This window comes from Chanos chanos, chromosome 2 (assembly GCF_902362185.1).
Source record: "Chanos chanos chromosome 2, fChaCha1.1, whole genome shotgun sequence".
Taxonomy (NCBI): Eukaryota; Metazoa; Chordata; class Actinopteri; order Gonorynchiformes; family Chanidae; genus Chanos; species Chanos chanos.
In genome coordinates this window covers 54861983-54872501 of record NC_044496.1, presented here as the reverse complement: position 1 = coordinate 54872501, position 10519 = coordinate 54861983, and the positions used below count along the sequence as shown (strand labels likewise).

Sequence of the window (10519 nt, the reverse complement as noted above, 5' to 3'; positions counted from 1 at the left end):
AAAATTTTTACCTGATGTTACTCACAAACCTATAATCACGGTTTTCAATGCTTTTACTTGTGCCCCCCCACCCCCAAAAGAGAGCCACCTCACATGCTGACTGAGATCGGTTTGCAAAACAACAGATCACACAGGAAGGGCAAGTCTGTCTTCAGATTCCTGGCAGTGGAAGTTAAGCATTACATTTACCAGAAATACCTTATACATATAGTAAAAAAAAAAAATCCCTGAAAACATTCGAAAAGGGTGCACCAAAGTTAAATTAAGTCCCTAACACTTGGTCGAAAGCACTTCCCCAGTACGGTGCATTAAAAAGGTTTACAACATCGTTTCCTTATTAGGCTGAAAAAGCCCGAGCAGGACAATTGTTAGCATTCTAAAATAGAGTGAAACCATGGGGGCTTTTAGACTGAACAGTTTTCCTCTGGCATTACGTTGTCTCTCTGGCTTCTGTCAGCTCGCTCTCTATGAATCCTTAGACGGCTTTGCTTACAAATTGTCCTGAGGGAACTCATATAAACATTAATTTTATTATGAAGATAAACTTGGCACTTTTACGACTGGTATTTATCATTTAACAACGTTATGGTAAACAATTAGTGAAATATATCACGATTATCATACTCAGATGCATATTCACAAATAATTCACTGAGTCAAAATTAGTGTACTATTTTTCTCCAGTTCCTTTGGGTGTAGAGACATAAACAGAAGGCTTGGGTCACTGTTCTCTGAAGTGATAAACAAAGTGATTTAAAAAGCTTGGGGAGGGATTTAGTTCATTCTTAAAAAAGGGGGGGGGGGGGGGGGCTACAGAAAAAGGCATAGTGTATAGAGCTCAGCTTTAGTCGTGCATCTCTGGATGCCTGTGATTCTTTCTCTGTGAGAACAGACCCAGCCTGCCCTCCTCAGGCTCTCTGTTTACTCGGTTACCATGGCGGCACGGCGGACAGCTCCAGGACACGGCGTAGCTGTTTATAGTGCGGCTAGTCAGCTATAGGACCAGCCAACACTGCGGCACAGACCACATACTGTAGCCAATTCAAAGAAGCTGAGAGGAGCTGACATGTCACTGGAGGCCAAACTAAGTAAAAGTTCACATAAAACTCTGGGAAAAGATTTTTTTTTTTTTTTTTTTTGACAGGGATCACTTCACAGAATTTTCTCATTATGAAGATGGCATTTACTGAAAGAGCTATCTGTCTAAATGTAAGCCCGTTTGTAATCAAGTCATTTTAGAGATACAGTGGAACTACAAAGCAGTTTTGTGATGTTAAGTGAATGGTGACAGTTTATACTTGGCTACGTTTTCAGAGCTCATTTAAAGCTGCCAGAATCACTGGAAACGGTCATATCTGAGCATTTTAAAAATGAAAATGGAGCTCAGTATATCCTTGGTATGGCTTTGACAAATCATTTTGAATACAATTACTGAGAGTCTGAACCAAAGAGTACAGACAATGATAAGATCAGAGGAGAATCAAAAACTGGAGACTTGCATTCATGAAAAATATTACGTCAGAGAGAATTTATTTAATGTACAATTCCACAGGAAAAAAAAATACATAAAAAATAAACATTGATTGATTGCTACTGTTATTTTGTTTTTTTGATAAAGAGTTCTTTTTTTTGTAGGAATATTGATAGAATTTCAGAGGAAGACTCATTTTTAAAATGTAATGTTGTGGACTGCAGACTCAGTGGCCAGAGCGTGAAAGAAAGGGGTCATGGCTTAACAAACAGAAAATTCATCAATTCAATTTGCTTTGTCTTTTTCTCTCATCGTTTTTGTGCCCTGAAAAACAAACAAACAAACAAACAAAAAAAAACGGATTTCAAAGAGCCTTTCCCTCTTCCTGAGTCGAGTGTTAGGTAACAGTCAATTGTAATAGTCTTGAATCAGCTGCCATGTGGAACCTTAATGACACAGTCTTTCACACCAAGTAACTTCTTTTGTGCAATACATAAGGTACACTTTTACTCATACACACACACACACACACACACACACACACACACACACACACACACACACACACATCTGTGTGTCTTCATTTCATATTCTGCAGTCAATATAGTTTTACCACAGGCCTAAGTTCACTAGTCATTTTTAAATAGGCAACGTGTTCCACACAAACCGTTTGACTCAGGGGTTTGCAGCCGTTCAGACGCTGTACCAATGAACAAAATGAATTAGCATTGATGGATGGAGGACTAGGAGCCAGAATGTAATGACAAACTGCACAGAACTTCTTATTCTGCCCCCAAAAAACTGAAAAAGAAACCCCACAGAGACCGCGTAAGTATCAGAAGATCATTATGACTACAAATTAAGTTCGTTTCAGCCGAATCTTTTCTTTTTCCCACCAAATAATATGTTGGGATGTTTATATTTTTAAACATGTGCATAAATTACGTTTTTATTGAGTGTCAGAGCAGTATAGTCTCATGAAGGCAGTTCAGATAAAAATGTTGTCTAAAAATATAGTTAATAACAGTTGTTATGAAACACTGGACAACACAAATAGATATTTCATTATGAAAAAAGAAAATATATATATATGCATATGCAAAGTCTATTGATAATACAGAATGGTAAGTTTCCAATAATACAGATGAAAAGGCAAAAGCCATGACAAACAGGATATTGGGATGTTTTGAAGATTTGTATCAATGGTCACAAGATTTCAGAAATGTATGGCTGACCCTACGATCATTTTGCTACATTGTTATGAATCATTGGAACATTGTTATGATAAAAAAAGGAGGGAAAAAGTGTGCACAGAGTCTGTTGTGAAAACACGTTTTGCATATTTGCTGAAATCTTGTTAATGCATATATAGATATGGAAAAATGTAACAATTTTATTTCAAATTATGTGACATGTTCAAATAATTTGTGAAAAAAAGAAAAAAAAAAACAACTGAAAACATCTGAATATATTAAGCTTTTCATCACATAAAAGAAAAATAAAACCAGCTACGATTTTATGAATGTTGAATTAAAACAAACCAGATTTATTTATGGACCTACTGATGTCCATTCTTAAGACAGGGAATATTTCATAGATAAAATGCACAGCTGTCCATAACAGGTTTATAACATAGAAAACAACAATTATTCTATTTTCTGCTCATCAGCCCATCAGTAGAAAAATAACCAACCCAAAATGATGCGCAGATACATATGGCATAGAAGTGTTTCAGATATCTTGTGTATCTCCCCCGTTTAGACTCTAAATTACAAGTTAAAGGAGTGTTACACGCTATAAAACATGACTTCACTTGACCGAAAAAAAAAAAATACCATAGACTTTTTTTTGCTTTTTTTTTTTGCTTTTTCTCTATTTTGTATAATCCTTCATATACTTAAAGGAATGTCTTGAGGGAAAATCAATCCACTGCTGATCAGAGATTTCTGCTCCAAACCAGACTGTTTTAGATGTGATAGAGGGGAAGCGCATGCTGCAGCTAGGAACAGTTTTCTTTGAGAACCGTGTCGCCTGACACAAACTTTAACACCGGAAAAGTGTGCAAATCTAGTCCCACAGGTGCAGACTGAAGAGAGACAGTCCTCTTTCCAAAACCAACGGGACGTCCCCACGCCCAAATCTATCTCACCCTTCCCATCTCCAATATAGCCCCGGTGTGAGGGGGAAAAAGAAGTACACCTCAATAAATAAAAGATAGACGGAGCACTTTGTCACTTAATCATCCTTCAAACAAAAGCTGAAAATGAATTTAGTTTCTCCAACTGCCAGATATTGTTAAAACGTATAGGCAACATATGCCTGCCATACACTGTAGAGTTGTCTTAAACTTTGATTTTGCATGACTGAGAATTGTAGTCCAAATCAAACAATGTACTCTGTTTTGTAATACCCCTTTGTGGCCACTGAGTCCTCCAAGGTCACTGCACATGTGATCACTGGAATACAAATGAAGAGTTGTTAACTAGGACACAGGCTGTTATGTAGTAGAAATTTGATTTTTCATCCATCTCATGTGGCTGTCTTCCACCCCAAGACAAGAGAAGTGGAGATGAGAAAGCCGGCCAAATGATGTTACAACCTCTTCACGTAATTCCCAGGGAAGGTTCCAAAGAACTTAGTTCTCCTGGACGTTCCTTAAAAAGAAAAAAAAAAAGAGTTTCTTTATCAGACATAGTTTTGACAGCAGCTCTTGAGATGAGGATATGGATACCGCGCCAATCTCATTGACCAATACAATTGCAACAGCTCCAGCTAGTGGCGGTTTATGGTAAGACAACACAGAAAACTCAAAACAACCCCATTTTCCTCCCACAGGCTTACACCGAGAAATGATGGAGAACATTCCAGAACATTCTGTGACTTACCCACAAACCAGCCATCATCGCACTTCTCCATAACATCAACAATATCGCCTTCCTTCAGCTCCAGCTCATCCTCATTTCGAGGCATGTAGTTATAAAGGGCTTGAAACCTACAAGACCACAAACCATTACAATTCCTCATTATAATTCCTAAGTCATTCATTGGACGGTTCCTGCTAACGGTATTAACTCATTAGCCAAACTCAAATAGTTACTGATTATTGTAATGTACAACTGCCATAATGAACACTCTGGTGAAGCGTTCACTCGAAAAAGTAGTACGTTTCATAGCTTTCCCAAGCATTTTACTCTAACAGTCTGTCTGCGACTGTAGAATTCGACACAAGTTTGAGGAACTGACTTTATGTATGTGTAACTAGTAACAATATCAATGTAAAAATTTTAAACATTTTAAAATCTTAAATGTAAAAATAAAACTTAGAATACAACAATTGAACACACTTACGGTTCCCCGCCACCCTGTAGAGAATCTTGCACGTAGGCCTGCCGTGATGACTGAGAACGAGAGAACAGGAGAGCTTTGATATAGACATGTATATAAATATATCTATCTCTCTCTCCTTTCTGCTAACCATCCTACAGACTCTCCACTGAAGCCCTGAGCATCCTGTCCCTACGCAAACATTGTTTTAAACCTATGATCAGAGTCCATGGCAAAGGCGTCGATTTAGCCGATTTCCACTCGTCCACGGTCCGACACATAGGCTTAGAACCGTTAGGGTATGGCTGAACATCCTGAAAACAAGGACTGTACTCCCCTGCTTCGGAAGGTTTTGGAAGGATAAGGGCGCTTGCCTAGCCCTGGGGAGTACACCTTTTTTAAGCTGTGTGCACAGGAGAGATCATTGGACATCCATTCAATCACTGGGAAAACACCTCAAACATTCCCAAACATCTGCACTTTTCCTCTCTCATATAAGCCCAAAGCCAGGTCCCTTATGCATATCCACAGTTGTCTGCCAAAGGTTTTGAAAGTTTCACATTCCTACATGTGAGCGCACACACTGCAGGATGAGCCGAGTGGAGTCCACGGTTAAGGAGCTGGTGTGAATCTCAGGCAACAAAAAAGTCAAGACACATACGCACACTTCAAACATGCATAATTAACTGTGGTCTACCGATTGGTTTCTTTTAATCGTTCACATATTTTTTTCCCCACGTAGCGTTGCAAGCAAAAAAAAAAAAAAAAACACCACTCAAAAAAAGCACGGAGAAAACGAAAGTTATCCTTTGGTCAAAAGGAGCAAGAACTTCACAAATAAAATGAATGCTGTTAATATAGGTCAACTAAAACATCGATCAGTTCAAATTCACCTGGTATCGTTTGGAACAAACACGGCACAGAGCACTTACAATTCAAATTTCCAATGATGTTGCAAATTGCTCAAAACATTAGCACTGCTTGGACTTTGCAGATGTGTAATGCATTACAAACAGCATACAGCAGGTTGGCAATTCAGAGGGGCACCGATTCACCCGCCAAACCTGCTAATATCACACAAGGTGCACAGGTTGGCCTACCCTATAAGATGGAGAAAAGCTTCGACCTTTAACAGGGGAGCCACAGGAGCGTCTAGACATCACAGGACTACGGGGAGGCTTACCCACAACCATAACATCACGCCTTAACACAGGCTGGAAGAATCAGAACCAGAAGAACCTTCAATGATGAGAACTCTCTCTCTCTCCCTCTCTCTCTCTCACACACACACACACATACACACACAGCTGTCATACAATACACAAAAGTCTGGACTGACCCTACGCATGATAACACACACACACACACACACACACACACACACACACACAAAGCTTTTACAATACAAACAAATGTGGACTCAGGGTCCATTTACACTTAACATATAGCTTTCACACAGAGTCAGTTTGGCTGAGTCAGTCTTTTTCTGACTGAGCCTGACATGACCTCTGTTTCTATTAGAGAAACAGAGGCATTGGAGTAGCAGTCTCTCACAGTTTAAAGACATTTTTTCTGTCTCAGAGAGACCATGCTGTGCGAACGCTGTTTTCTTTTCCCCAGGCTTTGGCATCTGTACCATTCTGTCATTCCGATCTCTCATATGTAGACAATAAGCTTTGTTTAAATTGCTAATCTGATTAGTTCAAAGTCAAGCCAGCAATCCTTGCATGCTCAGTCACTCTGCTCCGGTATCTATTATAGTCTCTGCATGTCACGTCTGTTTCAGAGCAAATGGGAGGCTATAAGGGGTCCACTTGTAAAGCTAATATAAGCTCAGTGACAGAGCTGATGGGGAATCTAAGCTGACAGGAGGGGACAGAGCAGGACAAATAAGTCTTACTACAAAGAGTTCAGAGTTCATAAGAACGTTCATTACTGTGGCTGTTTTTCTTTAGATTCAGTGCTCTTGCGGAGACATCTTGTGGAGACATGTTTTTGTTTACGAGTGAGAAAGAAAATGACCCACTCGGGGGGGGGGGGGGGGGGGGGGGGTAAGAATGAGTTTTATTCCTGAGATGAACAGCTTCAGTAAAACAGAGAATGAGGAAGGTGTGGTTGAACAGAGTTATTAGTGAACAGATACACAGCACCAGAGTGTGTTAGTGTCTGTTTTAATGATACGCATTTGTTGAGTTGATGGGTGTATGTGTGTTTGGGAGAGAAGACACCACATAGTCACTCACAAGCATCACGTGTTTACCTTGACTTTTGGAGACCTGGGCTCTGTGCGGGGGGATTGTTTGGAGGTGGGGGGTGGGGAATGGGAGGTTCCTGGGAGTGGAGGGGTGGAGGGAGGGGAAGGGGGTGAATATTTGGAAGCAGGGAGTGTGGAGGTAAGAGACGTCTGTGAGGGAGGGGAAGAGAGGCGCAGAGGGGCACTCTGGGTACCTTCAGCCTGGTGACAGGAACAAGAAAATGAAAAATGGCCGAAACACTCTGACGCTCAGCGAGAGGTCAGAATGCTAACAACTGCATTAGAGGAACAAAATGCACCAAGACCGCTGAAAAAGAGCAAAACAGAACGCTCGTGATTGAATGCAGTACTGCTGCTCACATTCAGCCCTGGAGGACTACAGTCCTGCAGCTTTTCATATTAACCAACCACTGTGGTCTCTGATTGGCTAAGCAGTGTAAACAACTCTTCTCCAGGCAAAAAAAAATCAGCCCCTAATTGTGAAGTGGCACACAGAAACATCTGGTGTTTGGCCCTCCAGGGCTTGATTTGAGCACACCTGGTCTACTGAATTCAACTGAAGACAACATGTATAGACATTCAACAGGGGGTTTGGTTGATGAATGTGTAGATTACACACTCACTGACCATTTTATTAGAAGCACCTGCCTTGTAAGTACATCTTGTTGGTGTACAGTCAGAAACTATAGCCCATCTGTTACACCGCTTTCATTTGCCCTTCTCTAACCCTTCTTCAATAGTCAGTTTCTGACCACACAACCATTGTTGGCAAGATATTTTGGTGGTGATTCACTCAAAACACCATAGTGACACTGACATGTTGCTGTGTCTGACACTCATACCACTGAGACACCATGTCAATAACATGTCAATGTCACTGCTGTGTTGAGAATGGCCTGCTCCCCAAATAATATCTTGTCAACAGTGGTCTTGTGGTCACAAACTGACCAATGACGAACGAGATAAAGCATGCATGACAAACTGTGCATGGCGATAGATGAGTTACTGTTTGTAATTGTACATCTGTACACTGTACCTATAAGGTAGGTATACCTCATACAGTGGCCAGTAAATGTAGGTTCAAGGCAGGTGTTTCTAATAAAGTGGATGGCGAGTGTATAGCCATGTGTAAAGATTGAAGGAGGCCAGTTAAAACAGGGAAAAGCCCATGTTTTTGTCAAAAGTCACCACAACCAGGCATGCAACAGGCTCTACCTCTTGTTCTGACTCTTCAGGTTGGACTGGTCTAAAGGTGTTCAACGTTAGGGCTTCGTCTGGCGTCTTGCTGGTTTCGCTCGGCTCTTCCTCTATGTACAGTTTGGGTAGCTCATCAGAGGTAACCGGTGTTTGTCTGTTAAACCCTTCCTCTTGTTCAAAACAGCCTTTTGACTGGCTAGCCTGAATGATGGATACTAGCTCCTCACACTCATCGTCGTCAGGGTCTTTTGTGGACAAGGTGTCTTTGCTGGACGAAGGGCAGTCGTGAGGTTCGTACACAACCAGGTCAACGGGACTGCAAGCCTTGGGAGAATCAGACTTATCTGTGCTAGGGCTCTCTCTGCTAACTGTGACGGGCCCCGTCTGTTTCTCCAGCGAGTCAGCGGGTTTACCGCCTGAAGACAGATCAATAACACTGCCCGACTTTGGGCTGGTGTCGAAGGTGGGGGAGGTCGGAGAGGGAGTGAGGGAAGTGGAAGGGAGGTAATGCTGAGGTGAGGGGCTCAGGGCGGGAGACAGGCAGGATTTCGGGGAGGTGATGGGAACGAAGTGGCCCTCCTTCAGAGCCGGAGTGAGGGTGCGAGGCGTGAGGGCTGGGGAACGTATGGAAGACGCCGGGGACGGGGAGACCAGAGAGTCGAGAAAGTCAAAGTCAGGCTGAAACTCCGAAGGGAAAGGCGGAGGGGTGGGTGCAGGGGTGCTGCCAGGGGACAGACCCAGAGTAAGGGCCAGCCACTCATTGGTGATGGCCTGGAGGTGGGCTGACTTCTGTGGGGTGGAAGAGAGAGAGGAGCGCTGCCGGAGGGTAGGGGATGAAGAGCTGTACTGGGTACGAGAGGAGGATGGCTTCAGAGAGAAAGAAAGAGAGAGAGAGAGAGAGAATAGAAGAGACACAGAGAGAGAGAGAGAGAGAGAGAGAGAGAATAGAAGAGAGACAGAGAGAGAGAGAGAGAGAGAGAGAGAGAATAGAAGAGAGACAGAGAGAGAGAGAGAGAGAGAGAGAGAGAGAGAGAATAGAAGAGAGACAGAGAGAGAGAGAGAGAATAGAAGAGAGAGAGAGAATAGAAGAGAGAGAGAGAGAGAGAGAGAGAGAGAGAGAGAGAGAGAATAGAAGAGAGAGAGAGAGAGAGAGAGAGAGAGAAAGAGAGAATAAAAGTGATGGAACACACACAGGAAAAAAAAACAGATGATATAGCAAAGGGAAATTTTGAGGAAACTTATAAAATACAAGGATAAAATATATGTTGAGGTTGCTGCAGTTTTTTTTTTTTTATGGTTCCTTGAGATTTCAGATTTCAGGTTTCAGATTTCGGAGATTAATCAAAACGAAGGAAAATCCAAAATCTGAATATAAACAATGGCACTCTGACTGGATAAAACACTATAACCTGTGACGTTTTCCAGTGTCCACACAGAGTTTCCAAGCAAAAAATCTGACCTGACCATGCGTTCAAATCATTTCGTCTGAGTCCGAGCTTGTATTTTCCCAATTTTCAACGTGTCATGAATGCAGCATTAATCCCATAAAAACTATATTATTCTGAGGGAGAATTTCTTAATAGATACCAGTATTTCAGTAGCAAAAAGGCTTTCTCAGGGTTTCTGCACCAAAATGTTTACTATGCCTTCTCTTCCTACAGATATGTTCAGTATCCATTTCTATACCTCATAAACAGGTGTGTGTGTGTGCATGTGTGGTGTGTTTGCATTTTTAATCTTTCTGAATTCTGAGCCAGGTGTCACCAGGCCTGTAAGTGCATAAAGAATCAAAAACAAAGAGAAAAATATGCCACTATGATCCACCCTGCGCCCCAGTGGCTGTCAATACTCCAGACAAATTCTACAGCAGAAATGACAAATGAGCCACAGCCTGTGTGGAGCATGAGAAGAGTGTCTCTGCTGTACTCCATATCTACCACATACTTCCTCTCAAAAGATTCTGACAACAAACAACGCTGACACACTACCATGCTCTCCAGACACACAACTCTTACTCACAGGGTTAACATACCCATGTAGGGCAGAACTTAGTTTCATCCTGGTCTGGAGGGCCAGTCTGAAATTCAGTTCATGAGAAGATAATGAGGTCCTTCTAAAATGAAGTATATCCATCTAACAGATATCCAACACAGAATTCCGACATTGTTTATATAAAAACACCAAGATGATGCCACAGTCTTCCGTTTTTCACTGGAAAAACGCACTCTCCACATGAAACTGACAGTCTGACTCCAATCTGATAGAAATAACCTG

The 10519-nt window shown here is 41.7% G+C and overlaps 1 protein-coding gene across 1 annotated transcript in view; it reads right to left on the bottom strand.

Annotated features, from left to right (window-relative positions):
• Positions 1–4062: 4062 nt before the first annotated feature.
• The window catches only part of sorbs2b (sorbin and SH3 domain containing 2b), a 53913-nt gene continuing 47456 nt past the window's right edge, over positions 4063–10519 (bottom strand). The window contains exons 25-30 of the mRNA XM_030765574.1: positions 8255–9112; positions 7055–7249; positions 5895–6008; positions 4819–4868; positions 4356–4462; positions 4063–4124 (exon numbers count right to left, since the gene is read on the bottom strand). Coding sequence (XP_030621434.1) covers positions 4063–4124; positions 4356–4462; positions 4819–4868; positions 5895–6008; positions 7055–7249; positions 8255–9112 — 1386 coding nt within the window. The remainder of the gene's footprint in view (positions 4125–4355; positions 4463–4818; positions 4869–5894; positions 6009–7054; positions 7250–8254; positions 9113–10519) is intronic.